Source organism: Toxotes jaculatrix, chromosome 12 (genome assembly GCF_017976425.1).
Source record: "Toxotes jaculatrix isolate fToxJac2 chromosome 12, fToxJac2.pri, whole genome shotgun sequence".
Lineage (NCBI taxonomy): Eukaryota > Metazoa > Chordata > Actinopteri > Toxotidae > Toxotes > Toxotes jaculatrix.
Window position 1 is genome coordinate 20,724,768 of NC_054405.1, and position 25,785 is coordinate 20,750,552.

Below are 25,785 nucleotides of genomic sequence, written 5' to 3' on the forward strand. Positions count from 1 at the left end.
CGAATCAGCCTCTATAGCATCCTTGGTAATGGAAATCCTATCCAGCAGATGTGTCCTGTTGGACGAACACATGGAGTGTGAAACAGGCTTATGTATGCGCACAGGTAGTGAACCAGTAGCCACGTTCTGTTCAGCCACCAGAGGATACTGTAGATGCGTGAGTGGGTATGTGTGAGACACTGGCTAGACCTGTGTGTCAGTGCTCAATGAGACTCAGATGAGTGCATGACCTAAAGAAATGAGAAAGAAACAATATCCAGAAGCAGTTAAGCAGGCAGGACACTGTAGCATCATCCAGACTGACCTCATGGAAGCTACTTGTAAACATACATACTTAAATATACAGCAACCATTTGCATACGCACTGAATGTACATGTGCTGGTTTTCAGCCTCAAGGAAACAAATTGAAGGAGCGCAAATAGAAGGCAGTAGTCTAGAGTAATATATTCTGCATTATGGCCTGTTAGAAAGTGGGATGACGCACTGTAAAACAGAAGGCAAAGGGAGGCTGAAGAAGAGAGGTGATGAGGTGTGTGTAAAAAGTGAAAAATAACTAAGAAGGAAAGAAGAAGAGAAGTCATTGGTGAAAGAGGAGAGGAAGTGAGAAAGCTGTGCAAGAAGAGAACAGTGTCTAGAGAGCAATCCTGTGATGCTTAATGAGGAAACAAAGGTAGCAGAGTTAAACTAGGGACAGCGATAAGTGGGACAGATGGATGGCTTCTGAATATATAAACAGTCTCTGTCTGGAAACCAGGCTCTCTAAACTGCATGAACTCAATCTGAATGCCCCAGCACTGCACCCAAAATATACCCCCCAGTATTTATTGCTGCTTTAAAAAAAAAAAAAAAAATCTCTTTATTCAGCTCTTCTTCAGTATTCCACATCTGGGCCCCAGAGCTATTATTAAAAACAAACAAACAAACACGTACACACATAAACAAATAAAAAACCCAGAACAAAACAAAAAACACCCAGTTGTTTAGCTGGTGCTGTGCTCTGTATGAACCCATGCACGGATGGCTCCATGTTATTCCGCTTCAGCACCCTCCTAGAAAGTCCCCAAGTGCGCATGCCTGGCTACAGCGCACTACCGCAGACAGGGGGCGTCAACATGGCGCTCTCTCCTCGACGACCGCACTGACTGCAACCTGCCAATGAGAGAGAGAGAGGGAGACAGAGGGGGGAGAGAGAGAGAGAAGCGTAGGCTACCGTTCTGTCAAACCTTCGTCCTTTTTTTTTCCAGCCCTATGAATCCCTACACATTTTCAGGAGGATAGGGTGAATTTAGAGGATTTTTAAAACACAGCTCTCCCTTGTTTTTCCTGCGCATTGGATGGTTTTTGTGCAGCAGCAGACGCCCGAGCGTGCAGAGCAGGTGTGAGAGACAGCGGCGACCGCTCCTCTCCTCCCTGTTTCCAAGGGGAAATGTCGAGCGAGAAGCCGGTTTCAGCAGCACCGGGCTCCGCTTCTTCGCTCACGGACACAGACCGAGACTCCCATCCACCTCCGGGCTCCTCCGTGCAGCAGGTCGCCGCGGGCGCTAGCTCCGGCGCCACCGGGGAAAGGATGGTGTCTGCAGCCGGTTCTATGGTCCTCCCGGCCGGGGTGATCAACCCCGCTGTCCCGATCAGGAATATCCAGATGAAATTCGCCGTGTTGGTGGGCCTGATCCAGGTCGGTGAGGTTAGCAACAGGGACATCGTGGAGACCGTGCTGAACCTGGTGAGTTGAAACAAGGACCAAGCTGCGTTAGAAAACACAGAAAGGCAGCCATAGAACACAGTAGAATCACTGCGCCCTAACCCTCTATGTTTTATTTACGATGCTTCACTCCCCTGGTTGTGTGGCTTTCAGAGGATGATGTCATTTGTTTGTTCGGAGGATGAATGTGGGATATATTTTTATTTTCAGCACATAAAAAAGGAACAAACGTGAGACCGTGCGTTGGAGAATAAACAAATAAAGCTGTAATATTGTAAAGCCTGGAGGAGCTGAATGAAGCATGTGACCCCACCAAGGCATGGAGGCTAGTCTAATCACCAGCCATTGTTGACTAAATGACCCGTTTGCGATGCAACGAGGAAAAGGGCATTTGCAGTCACACTGTAGTGGATAGGAGAAAGTGTACGCAGGCTATTCTCCTGACCCCGATGTGTACTCTGAGGGGATGCATATGCAGGTCGTAACAAACGGCGAATGGTTGCAATGTTGCGCACAACAGCGAGACCCAAACAGAATGAACTGGTTTTCCTAATGAGCGAAATGATGCAGGTAAACACTTCAGTCGAGCGCTGAAACAAATTAATCCAACACGGACAAAGGCCGACTAGCATTATGCTATCAGTCGACATATGGATGTGTGTGAGAATGGCTCAAAATTATGCACAGGCCTATTGTTGAAGGCAGGGCCCTGCATCCTGTGCGCAGAGGAGTGATGTATAGGTAGCCGTGAAACGGTTAGTGGTTTGTGTTGCTGTGCCTCCAAACAGCGATTGTTTTATTTATGGATCTGATATACGTTGCCAACCCCCCCCTTTCCATCTTTACTCCTCCATCGGAGGTTGTGTCGGCGATGCTTGGCCTGCACTACACAACACAACACACCAGAGGATTTAATCCAGCTGGGGATTTTTGACATGACTGGTGTTTCCCGTTACGAAACAGATGAGCAAAATGTACAGCAGACGGAGGTCTGGAGGACTAATGCGTTAGGAGGATATAGGACGTGTGTGTTGGACGCTGCCAAGCTGTTTTCCCTCCTCCATGCATCAGGCGATGGCGTGTACTGCATGAAATTACATATCTGCCATGAAGAGGGGGGCTCTGATGATTATTCATTTTCCACTGAAGATGAAGTAGAAAAATTCTGATATAATTTATAACTTGTTTTCAGTGCAGTGCTTTCCGGAGGTTGACTGTTTCAGGGTTTCATGTAGGCAGTGGCCTATTTACTTACAGGATGCCTGGAGCAGGACAGCCTACAGCTGGGCTAAACCATTTTCCTCTCAGTCAGACTGATGAGCAGTCCAGATTCAGGTCGTCTCTCATCTCCCAATCGATTATTGGTACTACACGGAAGAGCAGGGGGGCTTTGCTAGCTCACTCCAACCTTGTCTCTTTCCTTTACAACCCCCCCGGCTGCACAAACTGATAACCATCCATCCTGTTCCACAGCCTTCTTCTTCACTCTGGAGGGGCTGAGAGGAGTGATCCTGCCTGCATAGACTGCCCTGGCGGGGCAGCGCCATGCATTTAAAAGCAGGTGGAGAGGAGGAGGAGGAGGAGGAGAGGGGGGTTGAGGGAGGGTGGGGGAGGAGAAGAGAGAGAGAGTGGAGAAGGATGAGGTGGTAGGATGCTGCAGTGGCTATGTGCTCAGAAATCACCAGCTGATGCAGTGGAAGAGGAAAGGACTCTGGATTGGTCCACATCAGATCAGTGAAAGCTCATCAGAGCATTCAGCTGAAATGTTCTCTGTTTTACATGAATACCTGCATTTAGGCCCCACACTTCATTTGTGAATGTTGGTCTGATGCATTAACACACAAAGGCCTGACACTCTGACAAATTAAAGCAGTATGTGTTGGCATTATAAAGCTTTACTTGCTAAATCCTGCATTGAACAATCAGTTCTGGTTGCGAGGCTGCCAATAGCTAAGCCTGTTAGGGAATTCTGTTGCCCAGCTCCTTAATTAAAAGAGTTGAAACAAAGAGGTGTGGAGGCAGGAAACCTCTGTGGTCGTGCTGCTGGTACAATGAGTCCACTGTGACCCAAAAGCTGATCCATTATTCCAGTCAATGTGGGAGACCACAGCAGCCACATTCTCTGTCCACCCTGGCTATATTGATCAGATCCCGCTGCGGCTTGGGTGAACAGATGGCTTGTCGGCTGGATCAGATATGCTCCCTGTTCTATACGGCATGATGCTGGCCTTTGGCAAGTGATGAACTGTAGCGTCTGTTCAGAGAAAGAGAAGAATAGGAGAGAGAGCAATAAAAATCAACGTGGGCCAGAATGCTGGCTGTACTGATGCTGATACAGTGGCGAACAACAGAGCAGAATCAGTTTATCAGTACTGCTGCCAGTGTAGCCAGGAACACAGGGCACGTTATTGTTTCTAATATTGTAGTATAGTATTTTTTTTTTTTTTCAAATAAAAGTGAACATGTAGCTACAGCAGATGCAGTGCACACATACAGAAACACTTTAATTGTGTGTGTGTGTGTGTGTGGGGGGGTGGCTATTACCTTCAACAAGGCATCACAGTTGTCAAGGCAACACTGCTCTTTGACTGCCTCCCTCCAGACGCTCGACCACCTGGTGTTGCTTTCCACTTCCGGACTTCTGTCACAGAACTCTGCCACAGCACTTCTCTCCATCTCTCACGCTCTTCCTTTGTCTGCCTGTCTCTCTAATGTTGCTATGGTTTGGGGAACACCACTGAATAGCTTAAGGAGGATCACACTGGTACAGCTAGACTTTAGTGGGATCATCAAGGAATAAGCTAATTGAAAGTAAAACCAATTTCAGGTGTCTTCAGTGATGAGCCACCATGAGCCACCAGACCATTTACACAGTGCTCCTTGCTTTTGATTGTATAAACCTCTGGATCTGTACTGGAGGGATAAAACACCAATTTTCCAAAAGATACTCCCTCATTTTTGTGTTTTGATGATGGTGGTGGAAAACATGTTAGACACGTCAGTCCAAAATCTCCCATAGGTGTTCAGCTGGGTTGAGATGTAGAGGCTGTGAAGGCTGTAGCATATGATTCACATCATTTTCATATTCATAAAACCACTCAGTGAGCCTCACATGGAGGCTTCTGCATTTGTTATGTTTCTCTGCTCCTTTATCCAGGTTCTGTTGTGGGATACCATAGATGTAATAGATAAGTGGTTCTCGGCCTGGGAGTCAAGGCCCTTCCAAGGGGCTGTGAGATAAATCAGAGGGGTCATGAGATGATTAATAGGACAGGAGGGCAGAGAAAGATCTTTGCTTTTTTTTTTTTCTTTCCTTCTTGAGAATTGCAGAGTAGTTGTACATTACCAGGCCACAAATAAAACAGGACAACAAAATCAAAATGAAATCTTTGGTTGATGTGGTCATAACCTATGCAACATAATCAGCTGGTGATGATGGGTCATTGCTTTGTGGTCACAAGCCAAAAAGGTTTGGGGTCCATCATTGTTGATGACGTCCTACAGGACAGGATACTTTATGGTACTTTTATGGTGTGATGATAGACCCATGTGCTTTCTTTTCTCTCACTGTACTGGTGGCCCTGTAGATTGAAACCCCAAATTTTTCTAGTTGATGGTCACCTCTACCCACGGCTGTGTTTGCTTCAGCATGTTGTGATATTGGCTATTGAAGGGAGGAAGCCAGGTGAGGAGAAATATTTGTTGACAGAAGGAAGAAGGTTGACAAGCGATCCATCTGCTTGAACTGTACTGTCATATCTATTCTTTATTTGAAGAATTGAGCCGTGTATTTCAAATGCATCTACAGGCTGCGCTGTCAGTCCGTCTGCCTAAGTACAGCACCAGCTGTGCTTATTTATAGACAGCTTTATCTAGTTGTAATGCTTTTTTTGGGATCAAAACGGCGTGTTTGTCTGGCAGAGAGAAAGATCGGTGGCACACTCTGGCTCACTCTTGGTCTCCGTGCTTGTTCTTTTCTTTCTGTTCTCTCTTTCACCTTCCTTCTTATTCAGATGCAATATCTTCTGGCAGTGTCAATCCCCACCTGAGCCCCCTTAGTGATCCCACTGAGTCTCTGTTAGCAAACGTCTCATTATTCGTGTCCACACACTCCACAATCACCAAGGTCACCTGATACCGAGTCCACAGCCAGCAGTCGGAGTCAGCACAACACACTGAGTCTGACACACACACACACAGACCCAAAAAAATATACATGCACTCGCTAAAATATTCATATGTTGATGTTCAGACTTGAATACAGACACAAGCTCAATCATTTGCGCACATAGCAGCCCATTGATGTTTCTCTTTTCTGAAGGATATGATGAAATGCTTAAAAAAAAAAAGTAAAGATAAAGATGACAAAAAGGGAGGGGAGGAAAAATGAGGGCATCATTAGAAAAGCGAAAAGTGTTTTTGTTTTTTTGTCACGTGTTCAACACAGCCTGTTCCTCTGCTTGGAGTGCACTGACATTGACATTCTGATTTAGACCCCACGGATTTTTAAAGGAAGTGGTCACCCCGTCTTACAACACATTATGTGACTGTTTGCTGTTTTGCCCTGAGGTGGTTTGAAATGCCAGTGTAAAATTCATTTTAATTTAACTGTTTTCCAAGTTTGCCCTGTGGTTGGAGACTCAGGGCACAAACTGTTTCCCTGCAGCACTGTAATCTGCTCACATGGCCATGCAGTGGAATAACAATGCGTCATCGTGGGCTCACACCGCCATGCAGACGACTCTCATAACAACCACCCAATTAATAGACTCAGATAGTCCAATAATTAATGTGTGTCCTTACTAATGTGGATTGAAGATGGTTTTTGGTGGACTTCTGCATTAACACAATAGGTGTTTATTTGAAACTGGCAGTTTTATAATATTTTCCTCTCCAAAGTATTTTTAGAGTGCTGTAGCTGCAGCACTTAATTCTAGCAAAGGTTTTAAATGCAGTATAGTTAAACATCACTCTGTTATTGTGGTGTAGAGGCCAGTCCAGGTCATCAGTGAGCTCTGCAATGATCTAATTTATTACCTCCGCCAAGGAGGTTATGTTTTCACCTGTGTCTGTTTGTTTGTTTGTTTATTGATGGATTAGTCAGAAAGTACTGAACTGATTTGCACCAAACTTGGTGGAGGTATGGGACATGGGCTAGGGAAGAACCCATTACAGTTTGGTGCTGATCAGGTTAAAAAGGCGGACCCAAGAATTTTTGTGAGATGGTATTTTTCACCATTGTTTCTTATGAAATAATGTTTGGGTCTTGATGTAAAAAAATTATACATATTTATGGTGTTGAAATCTGTGAGTTTTGTATAATTTGTTGCAGATCGTGATAAAAATCCTGATCTGGTGAAAGGTTTCACTCACATAACTCACATACATTAGACTACTTTTTTTTCTATTATTAGAACTAGACAGATGTGTGTAGGATTGTTTGGCCTTGACGGAGGTATGTGGTCTCCTGAGTGCCATTCTTGTTATTATTGTAGTAATAGTTTATGTTCAAATGCTATATATAATTCCTTTTTGCTATGTGTACGTGGATAGCATATTAGCAGTTGTGGTGTGATCTCCATTAAATTGGAAAAACAACAAATAAAACAGCCTAAACAAAGTCAGAAAACAGTATAATTAGGGCTGCAGCTAATGATTATTTTCAGTGGCATAAAATAATAAAATAAAATGAAATAAATGTAATATTAGTTATATTGTAACTGAATTCTGAATTAACTTTAGTACAGCAGAATGGCTGCTGTATCCTGTCCTCGTGAAGGGCAGGGGCAAACATTAGCCTCAGGCTAAATGCTGCAGCAAAGAGAAGAAGTGTCTGGAGAAATTTAAATACAAAAATGTCCAAGAAAAAGAAAATGCACATCCACCAAGTGTTTTGCAGCATCATCCGTGAGATGATGCTGGGGGTTATATTTGGGACAGATTAGCTGCTGTAATGCTGTGTAGAGTCTTTAACCGCATAAACCCACGCACTCCACCCTGATATATACACACACACACACATATGTGCTTCAGAGGTGGAGGACAGAGGGTGTGGCTTCCACTGCAAGGTCATGAATGACTTTGCTATCTATCACACAGCTGGGCTGTCCTGACCCCTGGGTGAGCCAGAGAGAGACACAGAGACAGAGAGCGTGAACGATAGGCAGAGAATGATGATGTGGGCAGGATGATCCTCGTCTTTACTTCAGAAAGGGTGGCAGAGGGAGAAGGATGGTGAACTAAAGAGAGAGAGAGAGATGATGAGAAGCATTCAGAGAGTTTTAGAGGGAAAATTGAAAAGTCTGTGATTGTCCTTCAGGTGCTCTTTCCCTCTTGAGTGTAACGCAGGTCCAGCTGTATGGTGTTCTGTGGGGGTCTGATGAGTTCCTGCACCCCCTGTGGAGCCTCATCACGCTGTCTTTATCACTACGCTCTTCTCCTCTTCTCCTGCTTATTGAGGAGTGAAATACAGTCGGAGTACCATAGACCGGTGTAAACAGGAGCGTTTGCACACTTTTTGTATGAAGAATAAATCCTGTTGGAGATACCTTGACATTTTGAGTTTTAATTGGCTATTTCTCTTCATCAGTCACATGTCACACTGTGGGATTAGCTTCCACAGGCTTGTTAGCATGGTTACCATTCCTCTGTGTAAGCGAGGGCTGTAGTTATACCTTCCATGCTCTGAGGCGTGCTGGACAAATCTAGAAACCCTCTCCACAGTGTGACAGATATTGGAGGAAAAAAAGAAATAACCAATTAAAAATCTAAATGTCAGGTTGTACCTTAAACAACAAACTCTGTCACTCCCAAATCCTCTTACTGGCAAGCTTCTCCATAGTAATGTGCCTCAGAGCCAAATGAGACTTTTTAAGGTGTTATGCTGATTCCTCCTGGTTTCATTATAACTTCAGTTTCAGTCTTAAATTATAACACGATTTGTGTTACACTCTCACCGGCCTGATTTGTATGAGTGTGAGTGTATGAGGAGTTAAGCATCCAGGCTAAACCGTTCACCTCTCTGTGTCTTAGAGCGCCTCAATTCTGCTCCACTTCTCTAAATTCCTGCTCATCCATCGTTAGCTGCTATTTCCAGATGCTGGGATTTCTCAGAGGATAAGCCATGTCAGATTTTGGGTGAGGGCACCTTCTGGGATTGGGGAAAACATACACACACACAAAAAAAGTCACGTTCTTGCTTAACAACGCCTTTTGTTACTTCTCTGTCGCTTCCTCCATCTCTCCATTCTTTATCTTCTCTAAGCACATCCATCTCCCTAACCCCTCTGTGTAATCTCATCCCTCGCTCCCTGACTCCCTGGTTGGGTGAAGCGGCTGGTGGATGAATGTGGATGATCCCTATTGTGAGAAGGTAATGGAGTTGTCTGCAGAGCAATTCTTTTCCTGTTCCTTTTCTCTACCGACTGTCTCCTTCCACGCATCTTTGCCACATTTCAAGCTTAGAAAGTCTGAAGGGAGACAATCTGCTGTTAACCATATGTCTACCATCACCTCTGATGTACTGTAGTTATGCTTTTGTAAGCGTGGATGTCGAGGTGAAGAGAATGACAGGGGGAGATGACAAAAGGGCCTGCAGAGGAAAGGAGAAGCAGTGCAGAGGGAGTGGAGATGAGGAGGGGTCTTTCAGTGGTTCATTTTGAAAATATTTTATGTGCAGGATTCTTGTTTATTTGTTATTTCTGAAGATGGTGCCAGAGATGAATTGTAGTGAACTGAGCAATAAAAAAATCTGCGCTGGCTTTTGGAAACTCTTGTTTTGTATTTTTGTCCTTTTTGAAATACAAAAAAATATTACAAGGTCTTTTCTAATATTACTGTAACAAGTCAGTTTGCCTGGCCGCAAAATGTCATCAGATATCTACTGCACAGATCTGCTACAAGGGTAGATATTAATAATCAAGCATGAATTTCACAAGGAAAGCATGGCTCATTACTAACCGCTGAACTATAAATGTAGTCTCTGTTAAACCAAACATTCACATTCCCTGTTTGCTGTATGCTTTAGTGCTTTTCAATTTTAATTATTTTTTGATTAAACTTGTAATAATTACTCTAATAGATTTAGGTTTTATTCATTAAAAAAAATATCATCATAGGAAAAGGCTTGATTGAGTTTAATCCTTGGGCAAGATTCCGCTGTTCATTTAACAGTTAAGGTTCTCTTGTGGTGAGGTCTAATCAGAATTGAATTTAACTGACAGAAAGTGAAGTAATATATGGAGTTCAAAGACCTTGAAGTGATTGTTTTTATTTTAACAGGTATTAACTGCAATTGATTTTCACCTGGACCATTGTAATATTAATGTTTTTTTGTCGAACTTCTCCAGAGTTTTAATATTCAAAATAAACAAAGATAATTCCCTGGACTGTTTGCTGAAATAAAACCTACGCTCTAATAATGATTTATCCTATGGAATGCATAAAGCAACAAAATGAAAATGTGACTAGAGCCCTAAATAATGTCTGCATGGAAAGTTTTACTTTAAGAATGAAAACCCAAACTAAAGAAAGACAAACAAATTTCTTTTTGATTCCGTGAGCTGGTCTTTTTTTTTTTACACTGTAAATAACTAAAACTATAAATTGGTTATCAAAGAGTTATTTGATTAATTTTCCGTCATTTTACGAGGCCTAATAAATTATTCCTTTCGGTACTAATATTTACATAAAGGCACCAGAAAGCTTATGTTCTTAATTATCCTTGTTTTCTTCTTCTTTGCTCCTTTTTGCCACACGATTGTGTCTAGCTGGTTCATGTTATTGTGTCTGGATCTTTTGTCTGTGTGTTTTTGTTTTTCCCCCATCTGAGTGTGTGTGTGTTTCAAGTGTTTCTTGGGAAAGGGAAGGTGTCATTCCTATGGAATCTTTATACGCGACATTTGGATCAAAGCCACTGTCGAAGCATTGTTGTGGCTATATGTACATCTGTTTGTGCGTGTGTGTGTGTGAGCATTTAAGTCTGGCACTCTTACAGTGCACTAATCTTCAAATTATAGCGAGCTGATTTGTTTGAATTACCTGGTGTTTGTGTGCTGGTGAGTGTGCACGCCCTCAAAATCCCAGAGAGTTGATAAATGAATGTTCCTACAAACCCTTGCTTTAGTCTCCTACACCTTCATCTGCACATTTTCTCTGGCAGCACACTCAAACACACCAACACACACACATATGCACACCAAAAAAAAAAATACACACACTGCTCCCTTCCTTCTTGTAGCCCACATTATTGCCTGGCAGGGGTGATTTTATATTCATGCTGGCCTACTTCGCCTCTCTCCCTTGGCTCCTTACACACACACATACACACACATCTGCTTTACTGTGAAGTATAGCTAACTGTGTAGCTATTCATCATGCTGGATACTGCAGTGGCTGAAGGTTGTGTTGTGTTTGTATGTGTGGAACTTCAGCATTCAACAACTATTCCTCATGTTATTTTATACCTTAGACATCAAGCATCTCACTGTTATGCTCATACATCCCCTGCAGCATGAAAAACAGCATCAGTAGTCGAAACAGGTTATTTAACACCACATTAGACTGGTTAGTGGATCTACACTTGCTATCAAACCAAAAAAAATTCTACTTCAGTTTCTTATTACTTCCATCTGTATTCTGCACTGAGTGAACAATGTATCAGGACTGCATGTTCTCCCCATGAAATAGACTCTAACTAGAGAATGCAGATGAGAGCTAAGATCCCATAAGGATTTCATCTAATAAATCCACTTCAGTAATGACAGTGAGCTTTAGATGAAGGGGATGGTTAAACAACAGTGTTTAAGTTCTCAGGCAGGGATTTTTCACAAGACAGCACAGATTGATATGAAAAAGGCCTTGGTAATATTTTGTACACTCCGAGGAGAAGAAACAGATAATAGTGTGCTCCTTTACCGTGTTCCTTTCCGTTACTTCGGAGGTAATACCGGCTGGCTAGCACTGCAGCAGCATTGGTTTTAGCACACACAATAAAGTGTGGTCTGTGTGCTCTGGTCTATGTCAGCAAGGGAAATAAGAACAGTATCCAAATCTGCTGTAGAGTACTGAGACTTTATTTGATAATAACATTTTGTATGAGGGCTGGCTGTCATTCAGTAGTGTCGACAACTCAAATTAATGCAGTTTGAGACATCGTTTGGCGGCATGATTAATCTTACATAGTCTGCTTCGTAATGTTTGTACATTGCAAGATGCACATTGTGTTTCATTCACTAACCACATCTGTTATAAACATTAAAAGTGACTGTACTTACAGACTCAGAGGCAGGAAAATCATGTTATTTGTTACTAATGTTATTACTAAAAGTTCTATGTCTCTGCCATCCAAAAGTTGTTGAGACTTTTCACTCAAAACCAAAAACAAAAAGCTGCACAAAGCAGGCTATCAAAAAAATACGTTGTTGTGACCTCATGAGGCTATGTTTACTGGTACCAGCGTCACTACCAGGATTGATAGCCAGTAGCACCATGGCAGGGTTTTCCTCACCACTCCTGTGAGCACTTTCACACTCAGAAACACTGGAAGAGAGAGATGGAGGAAGGGTTTTTGCAGCCAGTACCTGGCAGTGGTGGTGACTCATTGTGCTACCCACCTGCCATCACACTGCTCCCCTCCCTTCCTCGACCCTCGCACTGCCCCCGCTGCGTTCAGGCTCTGGTTCCAGGGAAACTATTAGGTTGGAAGACAGGATATGGATGGAGAGAAGCATACTCTTATAATCAAGCTAATGTATGGAGCCAAAAGGGTCTTTCTTAGAGCCTGTGTTTGCTCATGTTACCATGAGGGTCACAAATGGAAATTTCAATTACCCATCTGTCATTGCCGTTATGGATCATGCATCCTTTCTTATTTTTTATTTTTTTTTTTATCCCAGTGGCTTTAGACATTATTGTGTTGCTTGCCTAAGGACCTAAGGAACTGGATTAGCGCAAGGATTTTTTTTTTTTTTTTACCTCTAAGCTTAATATTTATGATTTATGAACTGTCTGCATTTGTTTTTCAGAATTGACTCACTCACTCTCCTCCTGCATCCCAAGAGTTATTTCAGACTTTGCAGCAGCACTTGGAGTTTTGAGGGTTTTTTTTTTTTTATCGTAATCTTGCAATCCTTTTGAAATCAAACATTTATTTTCTTTTCCAAGTGTTTGGCCTTCTTGAGGAATAGAGGTTGTACTCTCAAGGCTGCGAGTCTATGCTGGCAATGGGCTGTGATATTTGAGAATGGATTTTGTGCTGATTTGACCTTTTGATAGGAAATTGTTTTTTTATGAGTGAATTTGGCATTTGACATTGTCATCTGAGGAGCCGTATTTTCTTCAAGGAAGTATCTTGATATTCTGCACTTACACTAAAACTTAACTCATTCAAACCATCATTCAGAGTTTCTATTGTAGCTGTTTAAGTCTTACAGTTTTAAAGTCATACTTAGTTTATTCGTATCCATTTGTTATCCATTAGTATCCATGAAAATATCCCCCAGGATGATGGCACTGTTTGTAAATTATTCCATTGTAATAGAAGCGGCATAATAAAGTATTAATGTATTAGATCCCTAAGGGTATGCAAATAAGGCAAACTAAAAGTGTAAAAAGAGAAGAAGCTGAAATAAAAAATATTGTTTATGTAAAAATTTAACATTGGTCAAAATATGCAAAAGACTTGAATCTTGAATCATCTTAGTTGATCACCACAAATGCAAACTTCAAATGATTTCCTATCAAGGTTTTACTTCCAAAGCCCAAGCTACTGACGACTGCTGCACTGTTACTGCTGTGTCTGCTGTACTTCAAACAACACGAGCTTCAAACAGCATGTCTTCACATCTGTCCAGTGTGGAGGACAAGTCTGAAGTAAAGCTGATGTCGTGACAGGCCTGTAGCAAACACCTTGACAGAGAAGCAGTTGAAGTTGGTGCTCATTCTTTGGACCAAACATTTTATTTAAAAAAACAAGTGTTTAAAATAATAATAATAATAATATGTTGAGAGCTAAGCTTGGTTTCAGCATCATGGCTTTCTGTGTGTTATCTCTGACTTGACTTCTGATCATCTTTTGTGTACAGTATGTGTGTGAACGTGTACAGTAACATGCAGTGCATCTTGCTCCTCTAACACTTCCAACCCTGCTCTGTGTGTGTTTGTGGGTGGGTGTGTGTGTGTGTGGGCGTGCATGTGTGTGTCATTCCCGATCCTGTCTTATGATGATGGATTACTGAGACTCATTGGAGCTGCTTGCTGCCTCTCTTATCCTACATCAGCTGTGGCTCAGTGGAACAGTACACTCCATTGTTTCAGTGGATGGTGAACACATACACAGATGTGTGTGTGAGTGTGTGTGCGTGTGTGTGTGTGTGTGTGTGTGTGTGTACTTACACACATGCATGCGCACATCCTATCTGCTGCAACACATACACTCAAACAAACCAAACAAACAGATTAGTGCTCCTCAATTGCCACCAGCCTGGCCCAAGTCAGGTCTGCGGGGCTTATCTGCAGACCTTTGAACTGAGCATCAGCTAGTCTGCACCTGCCTCCTCTCACAGACACTGACACACACTCAGATACATCCAGTGAAAAGGTTAAAGTCATTCATAATCCAGTGTGAAATATTTAAGAAAGAAGATTTTGATCCATTTGCACACAGTTGATATACCAGGCTATTTTCACACTTGTTTTGTTGTTCTGATACCTTGTAGGTGCAAAGTAAGAAAAAGGAGTTCATAGTGACTTTTAACTCCCCTCAGTTACCTTCCCCTCTGTGTTTTCATCTCTGATATTGCCAGTGAGGTGTAAGCAACATGCAGGATGCCTTGTAGGAACTCACTTCCTGTCAACTTCTTTGAAGTGAGCGCATTTGAGTTGAGTCAGGAGACCAGGCACGAAGGCCTTGTTAAAGCACCTTATCTCAGCCTTGAGTCCTTCCTTCCGAGGCTCCCGTGACATAATACACAAGGATGCCCTTGTTACTGCCTGTCTTGCGAAAAAAAAATGAAATGAGAGGAAAATTGAGCTGCCTCTTGTCCTCAACAGAATCAGCTTTTTCCAAGTAGAAGGGGGCAAAAAAACCTAAAAGACAACACCTTGACACCCCACTCCTATACCTCACCATTCAGATTACTCTTTCTTTCTACTCTTTCTGTGTCAGGTTGAATTCAGTAGAATGTCTCATTTGTTTTATGCTGTCCTTTCAACAGTGCCGTCTCAAACACCTCCTATCATTGATGCTGACAGTCTTGTATCATTTTGGCGATATCCTGCAGAAAGTGGTGATTCAGTATCCTTCCACTGTACTTAACTAGAAATTATAAAGCTAATGAAGTCAGCGTTTTAAACACATTTTCCTTTAATCAGTTGTTGAAGTTTGACTTTTTTGCAGATTCTGGTGTTTATGTTGCCTGATCAGCTGTGATGGCTGTTACTGCTGATGCCAGCTTGGTTTGATAATGTCATGTTTATTCTTTTTAGCTCTATTTATTTCTTCTCATAGTCTTCCTTTCTTGGGTAGGGCCCATCTAATACCGGATGACACTGGATGAACTTCAAAAACTCTTGAAAAGGCTATAGCTTGAGTTGGTATTGTGTTGTATAAAGAAGGATGTAAATTTATTCATGAGAAAGTTCAGTGGATTATTATTTTAGCTGGGGGGCATGATTCTAAGCAATTCTCCAACACTGTTAGTCTCAACCACGTACTTTCTGTCACTAAATTTAAATGCTAAAATGTTCTTTGCAGGGAATATACACAGAATTTAAATTCAAAACTCTAACCCCCTTATAGTGACAGTTAAAACAATATGTCCTTCAACCATAATGACCAAATAGATCCAAATAGATCTACAGAGGGTAGTCCCTACCCTCTGTGGCGACCCACAGCAGCTTCTCATGCAATAGCACGCCGATGGCAGCAGGCATAATGGACTTCGGTTGTCATGGTTGCAATATAAAGTTCACATTTAAGCTTGCAGAATGATCACTCTTTGGTGAGGTTTAGGCATAAAAACTGCTTGGTTAGGTTTAGGTAAAGATCATGGTTTGGGTTAAAATAAGAACTGCATTAAGGTTAGAGGACCTTCATCGTCATGGTTACAATAATAAACACCTAGCTAAAGTTGTGGACCCATCATGGTCAAAAGAAGCAATGATGACCATCGGTTTCAAATGGGAAATGCACAGCGCTCTCCCATGTCAAAGTCATTTGTTTTGTTGATCCATCCATCCACCCCGACCTCCTCCTCATGCCAGTTTTTTTCGCTCTTTATACAACAAAAGATTATAGTTGTTATTTTCTATAATATGTCTGACCACCTCTTAACTCAAACTGAATTTTTAATCAGACGTTCAGATGGTGTTTATGATCTGCTGTGGTTTGGTGATTGTGAAAGCTATGTCAATCTGTAAACAATGTGTTTAGTAACGTGTGTGTATGTGAGAGAGAGAGTATCGTGTGTGTTTTTCTGTAAGGCAAAAAGGAAAAAATGTTTTTTTTGTTTGTTGTCCAATAGCATGTGACAAGGCTTATTGCTAGATCCGTTACTAAGCCTCTTTGGCCAATCAGGTGGCAGACATTTTAAACTGCAGTTGGATGAAGTCAGAGTTGTGATCACTTGGCTGCAGTCCTCAAATCCCTGTAGTGTGTATGTACGTGCATGTGTTTCTGACCTGGAGTTTTTTCTGAGATTATCAGTCGTGAACAGTATGGTTCTGTTTTGCTGCGGCGTCTACAAACAGTGGAGCTCTCACAGCTTTCAATTTCATGTTAGAGTCATATTTTGCTGTCACAGACTTTCAGTCCTTGAAAAATATTGAGGGTATTAACACGGCAGTTAGTACAGTTGCACTTTCGGCTGTTTGTCAATGAATTTTTGCGGTCTTAGTGAAGGATTTCTATTGTATCTGTCAGCAGGGAGAGCCGGAGCTGCCCTTTGTGCAGAATCTGCTGTATTTATCTATCTTGATTTGTTGAGGTGTCATTTCTCTCTGCTTTCCCAAGCAAACACTCACACCATTAGTTTTACTGCACATTTCCCGTCTGCCCTGTTTGTGACTTCTGACCTCACTTTCTTGCAGTCTCCTTTTCGTCTCTTGATCGCCTCCTCTTTTGGTGTTCCTCTGTTATCTAATTCTTCTCTGTTCTTTTTAAAGCTCCTTCGCCTCCCGCTCCACTAAACAGACTTCTGAAAAATTATATTTTTTTTTCAAACTGCTCATATGCTAATGAAACGGTTCCTCATTATTATTGAATTATTTTGGGAAGATTCACTGTATCGCTGCAGTTCTCTTCTCCTATTCTCGCTCCTCTCTCTACTCCTGCTGTCATTCATGTGAATCGCTGCTTCTGCTGTTGTGAGCGTGTATGAGTGTGCTAGTGATGAACTCAGTGAGAGTGTATGTGCGAATGACTAAGACCTCCAAGACATTTTACAATGAATTGCTTAGAAGGCTTTTGCCCTTTGAACGCTGAATGTGTGTGTGTTTTGACTGACTTTGTCAAGCGTGTGTGAGTGTTGGTGTGCATTTGTCTGTATGTGTGTATGTATAGTTTGTTTTAGTCTTGCACTTGACAAGGCTTGAATCAGGTGTTGGAGGTGGGAAAAGGCACACTGAACTGGTCTGCAGTGAACTGGAGACTAGAGGCTTTCATAAAGACAGATCTCAGCAGGTATTACTGTCTTATCTCGCCTTCTCTCACTCCCTTTTAATCCAGCTCTCCCTCTTTGGTTTCTGGCAGTGTTAATAAAAACTGACAAGCCAATACATGGGAACGCTCAATAGCTTTGCTTTTTTCTTTGATGTATGTACAGACGCACATTCATGGTTATTTTTGTGGAAAATGTGCCCAGGGTGCAGCTTTTGGCACTGAGAACACGAATGTCCTTATTTTGAATCTAATGGAACTGTAGAGCATACACTTACTTGCTAAATTGGAGGTAGCAGTTGGTTGATTGGAATTTCTTCACCTTCCCTGCACAGTGCCCTTGACAGGATCACACTAGCCGATTGAAAACAAACCTTCTTTGCCCATAGGCCACTATGTTTATGCATACATGACTTTTTCCGTGTGCCAAATTAAGGCATGAAATGACTCAAGGACAGAATAGCTCATTTGTCATTCAGAGCAGTATGGTTCATACATAATCCGTACTCTTAGCACATCATCTGGCTGGAAGCTCAAGAGAAGAAATTCCTGGTTGCCAAATGCAATTCTTTGCAGGTTTTATATTTTTTCTTTTATGTTCCATGTTACAAATTGTGCCATCTGTAGCTTCATGTTTGCTTTGCACCCTAGCTGGTTATAGTTATTTTCAATCCAAAATGTGGTCTATATTTATGGTATTAAGGGAACAAACAACCAAATTCGTATGTGGAAAAAAAAAATGCAAATCCTGATCCAAGAGTGCAGCGGGTAAGCACTGTGAACCAAACCTTTAGCCCGGCTTATTTTCTCTGTTCCTCTGTTATTTTCTCAGTTTCTCTGAATTGGCTCTGTGATTGGTTGGCTAATGTGTGAGAGTGATGAGAACAGTGTTGATGTCAGAGAGGGAAGTGAGTTTGCTGCATAGAGCTGCTGTGTGTGGCTGACGTATTAGCTTATAATGAACTGCCATCTGTACACTCTGCTGGGATAATGCAATCTGCCTATAAAATAACGCAACATGTATTTATTGTGTTGTTTCAGTTTCTGTTGGTTGCTTGAACCCCTCAGTGGTTTTTATCCTCTGAAGTTTGTTATTGAAAATCTAGTATACACACCAGTGTTGTGTAGGGGGAGGATGAAAGGAGGTGCTATACAGATCCATCAGCCTCAGTCCAATCACTGGGAGTGGTTGGATGTAAGATCTGTCAGTTTCCTATGATACATTAGCTTTTTCTCACACATATAGGCCTAATGCAGCCTACAGTGGGTCCTCTGGACCATGATAAGCTGGGCCAAATTTAATGGTCATACATTAAATAGTTTGTTTGGCTATTTCAGTCCCAACCAGTGGTGCAACGACATCACCATTCCTAGAGTCCTGCTGCCACCATGGCTAATAAATACTAAGCAATATAGTCTGTTGTGCATAATCTACATAATGTACATGTGAAATATTAGTCATTGTAGTTATGGCAGACTTACTTCAAGTCTTAAAGAGTACAGTGGTTTGCTTATTGTAGGACTTTGCAAATTCAGATCATTTTGATGTTGCTGAGGAGACCTCATTTCCCTTTTTGGGATCTGCATCATCACTGTTGTTTTGTAGTGTGTTAAGCAGACTCAAGTCGTATACCTTTGTCTCTTTATGTTACTGTTGTGACTCACATTTGAAATAGCGGTCTAGTCCACAGAATGGTCTGAGATACTGGGTTTTTTTGACAGCACAATAAGATTACACATTCTCTGTCCTATTGCAATTTTAATGGCAGTACAAAGCACTTGCTGTCTACATCAAACATTCCTTATGAAGGTCTGACATTTTTAGACATTTTATTACATATTATTGGTTCTCACCGCTACCACACACGCATGCACGCACACACACACACACACACACACACACAAACCTGCCTTGCCTGTGCTGGCCTAAACCACCCTTTATATCCCCCAGTGTGGATTTACGTAATCGCTGGTGTATTTTTGCAGTGTCTGATGTGTGTGCTGAAACCTTGTTTTTCCCTGCATCCTTCCTAAAACTGCTCTGCTGTGATTTCTGCAGTGTACTTCACTTCTTCCACTTCCTCTCATCCTATAAAATCTAAAGTAAAAGCTCAACACTTCATGCGTAACAGCTCTTAGATATTCCATACACTCATGGCTGATTATGTTTATTTTGCTGACACATGCATGCGGGTGTGTGTGTGCCGATTGTGTGTGATTGTGACGTTGTTCCTCTGAATAGGGTTTCACGAGTGGGGGCTGTGTCTTGTCCCATCTGCCATCTGTGCAGACACTGGTACAAAGGCCCATGGGAAATGGGTCTCCCTCCTCCCTGTGTGTCTGGAGGCTACAGTCAGTCAACATGTCATTGTTGATCACGATCACAGAGGGAGAGACAGAGACGCCTACACTACCCTTTTCCATTGCAACTCTTCATCCCCAACTTCTTCTTTCCTCTACTCTCCCACTTTTACCTTTCCCACTTTCTATCACACTAACATTCATAACAGTTTTCCAGAGTTACTAACCTAGGGATCCAGCTAGCATCATAGTTTGTTAATATTAATTTATCTAATGATTCTTTTTTGAGGATTATTCAAATAATCACTTAATTTTTAAAATTTCACAAAATAATTTAGAGACCAACAGGACATATTGCCAACAGGACATGTCACTTGTCCAAAAAGACGTACTCAAAATACCCAACTGTCCAGTACTCAAAGATATTCAGATTATCACTTCCAAGAAGCTGGACGCAGCAAATGTTTGGCAGTTTTGCTATTTTTAATTAATCTGTGAATAGACTAATCAGTTAATTAACTAATTGTTTTAGTCCCTCAGTGAATCTCAATATAAGAGAGATTGCCAATGTATATGTATATTTTTTGCTCTAAATATTCTTGTCACCCTTGTTTTAAAGCCAGTGAGCCTACATAGATCCTCAGCCTCAAGCCTTGGAGAACCAAGATTACAAGAAGTTTATCCTGAATGTGAATCGGAGCCAGTGATAAAATTAACCGCTGCTCTTATCAGTGCCGTTTACCAAAAATGAGGTCATGCAGAAAACAGAATGTGGATTATTGAGTGTTTCGTGGCCAGTTTAGCCCCAATGTAATCCATATCTTTTTAGAGATTTGCTATGGTCATCATCGGAGCACTAAAGGCTGCGGGCAATAAAATTCGCTCTGCCATCCTGATAAGAGAGCACAATAGCATTCAGCCGCTGTCTCGCCCTCATTTTCGTTTTTGCTCCGTCTCTCCCATTCACTCTCTCAAACACACACACTTTCTCATTGCAGTTTTCTCCTCTGTCCAACCTGCTTCCTCCTGCCCCATTGCAGTTCACACCGCTCATTCTCTTTGTTTGTTTTTCTCCCTTTCGTCTCCCTCTCTAGTTCCCTTTTTTCCCCCTCACTCTCCTTCAATTTTGCTCTCCTGCGCTCCGTTGAGCCCTCTTGGCGAAGCGTTAAGTGTATAATCTGTGATCTCATGTCTAGATGGGCCTCTCGTCTCCTCTCTCACTCTGCACACAAAGGGACTGAATGGTCGCGGCTCACTCAGGGGACACAAATGAGTAATGAGCCACACACGCACACACACACACTGACCAAACAAACACATACACATGCCCGCACCTCTCCAGCGCACTCCCAGAGGCTTTGAAGTTGCATATTGATGAAACTAGCTCTAAAGGCTCAATTGAATGTGCAGCGGCAGAGGAGGTAGCTATTGACCGTCCACTCGCCTCTCTGACCTGTCATCTCTGACGGCTGTAATGAGCAACAGGTGCCTCTTTTGCCAGCTTTGGCCTTGATAGTCATCCAATATTCAACAGGCAGTCATAGTAATCAGCCAGCGTAATGGCTTGTTTGATGTGCCATCACAGCACTACATAATGGGCTGTGGTGGGTCTGTGAGAGATCGTTTTCAATTAAATAGCAATAATTCTAATTAATGTCACGCCTTTCAGAATACACTTCTGAAATTCCAACTAATGAGATCAAAACCAGACATTTAATTAAAGGGCTATATATATTTTAAAAAACTAACAAAAAGGTGTGTTTTTTTTAAATCCAGGAACAATTCATGGCATTTCTTTTGCAGAAAATCAATGATAAAACCATAGTAAAAGATATTAGCATATGGCAAAGTTGTCATTCAAGAGATAACAACTGTTTCAAATGTGAGAAATAGTGTGTAATTTCAATGTGAGAAATAAGCCTTTTTCACCAAAGACATTTTGACTTGTAACAGCAGGAAAAGCACAGGTGTACATAATGAAATTAATGATGGCTGAATTTTGTTTAACTGCTTTAATTTCAAGGTCCTGGTATAATGCATATCAGCTCCATCACACCTCCATGTTGTACAGGGACACTTGAAAAGAACATTGCCATTGTTAATGTTATCAGTAGCACCTGTGCTTTTCACACTAGTCAAAACATCTGCTGTGAAAAAGGCCTATAGACCTGAATCAGAAAAGGTTTTGTGATTTGTTTTATTCTTGTCTTTGTCTTTTGGTCTCTCACACTGGATTACACAAAACCTCAAAAGAGTAACTTTAAAAATCCATCCAAGTCTTTAAAATTTTTATGTAACTTGACCTGGTGAGCACAATCTTTCTGGAGCAAAACAAACACTAGTATTTGTGAAAATTTGTCTGCATGCTGTATTTTTAGCATGGGCAGACTCAAGGGAACTGGATGCTCTGACAGTCCCAGTGAATTGCTCTACTTTTTCAGCCATACAGGAAAACAGAGATTGTCCTCACCAGGACATTGACAGCATTGGTTGAAAATGACCAGTGTTTACATTTTTCTGACAAGCAACATCTTGTGGTCTGACAAATGTTGTCTGTGCTCTCACAGAAGCAAATTGGTTTCTGTTAACAGTGACCAAGGTATTTTCCCAATCATAATAAGCACTTTTAGTTGCCTGAAACTTAGAAATCAGAGACTAAAATCGATATATATTTTTTTTAACAGTTTATCAAACGATCATTTTCATTCTACAGAAAAATATCATCTAACTCTGCATCTCCCTTCGGCTTCAAGGAGCTTTTCTGTGAGTTTCAGCTTATTGTTTAGCTATCTGAACCTCAACTTAACCGCTCTCACAATCTCATAGGCCGCAACAAGAAACTGTTTTCAGCGAAAAAGCACTAAAAACCCACAGCACACTACCAGCTCAGCATCAAAAGACAGACAGACAGACACAGTTAGTGACTAGCTGGTGAACATAGCAGAGCATGTTGCAGCTAAAGAGCCATATATTTCTCTAAGGAGATGGTAGAGACCAAAAACAGAGCTCTAAGAAAGTGAATGTTAGACTCACGAGGTAGCCAGTAATCTAACTCCAAATGAATGAATAATAGTGTTGCTCCCTAACTGATGTGTTTGTAAATAAGCACAATTTTATCACATAAACTTGTTCACAGCTTGTTTTTGCTGTCCTCAAGTGGTTCCAAAAAAATCTTTTCTTGCAGATTATAACGCTCGTATGGATCATTTTTATAACAGTTATGTAGGTCATTTTTGAAGGCAGGGACAAGTTACCTAAGCTGTTGCTTAGGTCTGAAAACGTTTTTGGTTCACTTGTGCTTTTCTTACTCTGACATGTCCTCAGTGAAAAGGCCTCTTGCCCTTGGAGTAACTGCGGACTGTTTCTGAGCAGCGTGGCTGGTGAGAAAGGGTCAGATGGACAGAGGGAGTGTTTGTTTTTCCAACCTCTTATGAGAGCTGGTTTTGGCTGTATGAGGTGCCTGCTCATATAAGCTCTTTGTGGTGTGAAGACGGCCCTGGCACTGACCCCCACCCTCCTCAAACTCCCACCTCCCCGACACAGACACGACCAGAGTGATGCCAAACTGAGTGCCAGCTTCCTTCAGGGTCTGAATAAGCAGCACTGCGAAGCTGGTCAGGACAGAATTAGAAACCCCAGAACAGAGAGGAAAGGTAAAACATAAGTGTGTAAGCACAGAACAGATACTTTACATGAAATTATGCATTAAAATGAGTTTGAGCATAGCAGACAGACTGTGCTCAAACCCATAAATACTCCACAAAATGAGATTAGTCATCAGTGAGAAGTCTAGCGGGAGATACATTTCAGACTGTTACTGAAAGTGTTTCAAGGTTAAACATAACATACTTAGAGCTCTGCAGCAAGAAATAAACTTTTCTTTCTACTCATAAAGCAAGGAGAATAATATATTTCAATATTGTGCAATCTTGAATTGTTTATTTCCAGTATAACACAAGTGCATATTCCATATACAGTAGGCATATAATATGCAGACTCACATTCATATGCAAAAGCACAAACAGATTCCATCCTCAAGTGTTTACCTGTCAAATGTTCATGAAACCCAGAGGAACATCGATTGCGTGGAAGAGGTTGTCACTTCCTTAGCAAAAGCTTGATGACAGGCTGTTTGACTGAACTGTTTTTTTTTTTTTTTGTGAATGGAGTATACAGACATGAACGGTACACTTGGGGAGCAATAACTGTCATGATGCTGCCAAAACAAACGTCTTCAACCAGTTGCCAAGAAGACAGTGAGGTCAGGGCTCATATTGCCTCAGAGGAGACGGGGTGGTACTGCCAAGCCCCTTTATCTTGAGGCGTGTGGCATAATGAGAGTCCCTGTTTATGTGTGCATGTCCTTTAACCACCAGGGTACATGTTGGGGTAGTAAAGACCTCTTGTGCGTGCTCATTGATGTGATTAGTTGTCCCTTTGTAAGTGCTTTCCCAGTAGTTTGACACCACGGACACACAGAGTTGGGGGATGGGGGAGGAGAGAACGAAGGTTACGAGTGTTTATGCAAAAGAATCATGTTCCCTCATAAAACTAATTAGTAATCTTTTGTCCGTGTGCGTGGAGACGGCGATGATGGTGCTCGAGTGCGCTCAAGTGTGCTCAGGCTGTTCATGATCAACCTTATTGCCGTTTATGCAGCATGTTTATTTATACATCAATTAAAAACCCTGCTCGAGCAAATAATGGGCTCGGAAATGCTGAAGCATCTATCATTTTTATGGAAGCCACATTAAATGGGGGACATATATTTGATGTGAGCGCTTTTATTTTGAAGAATATTTTCTCCCAGAAGCCTTTCCTTTTTCCGTCTCTGTCTGAATGTCCGTCCCTCTTTCCTGATGTTCTTGGTTCAGGCAGCTCTTGGCAGTGTCATCCAGGTTTTAGCTGCCTTTCCAGATGCTGCTCCTGGTGGAGGAGAGATAATAATTATCTGGGCATGTTCTTTTTCTCCTACTTGTGTTTCCTGCGCTTGCCCTCCTTTTTCTCTGTATTGTTGGTCACGAGACTCAAATTGTTGCCGTTGTTTGCATCACCCCTCTCATCTTGCTGTGATGTTCTGTGCACGGGTGGGAAGTGTAAGCAGAGAGAGATTATACTCGTGCTTTACATGTTGTAGGTATGCCCTGGGGATATGTGTGTTTCTGTGTTCAGGTTGCTGTGTATCTGCGAGCAAGTTTCTACAAAGATCTGCACTGTCTCCCCTTAAGCTTCTGTTGCAGAGTATATCGAGCATCTTCAGACTGGCAGGTTGTATAGATGTTGTAGGACGCAGTGGTCCCAAGTGAGCTCTATAATTGGGAACCTCAGAGGAGAGGGAAAAATTCGATGTAGGATGAATTAATTCTTCCTCCTTTTATTCCATGCCTGGTTCAGGGGGTCCTCTCTAATCTGTGCTAATGCGTTCGCAGAGTGCACTGGATCAATTCACTTCGCTGAGAGATAGAGGAGAGAGAACGGGGCAGAATGAGAGTGAGAAACGAGAGGCAGTTAGTTTGTCCCTTGAATGGGAGGGGATGAGCAGCAGACAGAAGAGCATGGAGACTGTGCACTTGAATGGGTGTTGTTTTAATGACAGAGCCCTAAGTTTAAAACCTGATCAATGACAAGGTGACATTAGTGAAAGTAACTAGAAGAAAGACTCTTAATCTTAAAGGTCTCAGTGGGGCTGAGAACAAGTTTGTCAATGGGCCAACATGTAATGAATGCTGCTGCTGATAATGATTGTTGCAGCTAATGTTCCATTGTATGTCAATAATATTATATATGGCAGCATCAGCAAGAACATCCTTTGCCCTTAGTCGTCTTTGTGTTTCAGTGTTGGGGGTCGGTTGCATTTAAACCTCTGGAGTTGCTTTAAAGTCAGACCATAGCGAGGTTTCCATCCAAATGTAGCACAAACTGTAACCGAATTTCCAGAAAATCAACAAATTAATATGCGTCTACTACCAATATGAAAATACTGGGATTTGAGGACATCAGGATAAACGGTTCTGCTAATTCTCCAATTTGTATGTTAACCAATGCAGAAGAAGCAGGTGCTATGAGATAAACCTCAAACAATGGAAAGCGACATAGGAAACATGATAGCATTTGTGTTTGTGTATG

At 41.9% G+C, this 25,785-nt stretch overlaps 1 protein-coding gene across 2 annotated transcripts in view; it reads left to right on the top strand.

The window, feature by feature from the left end:
- The first annotated feature begins 1,427 nt into the window (after positions 1–1,427).
- The window catches only part of nbeaa (neurobeachin a), a 90,898-nt gene continuing 66,540 nt past the window's right edge, over positions 1,428–25,785 (top strand). For both annotated transcript variants that reach the window (XM_041051727.1, XM_041051726.1), the window contains exon 1: positions 1,428–1,724. In XM_041051727.1, the coding sequence (XP_040907661.1) occupies positions 1,428–1,724 (297 nt within the window). The remainder of the gene's footprint in view (positions 1,725–25,785) is intronic.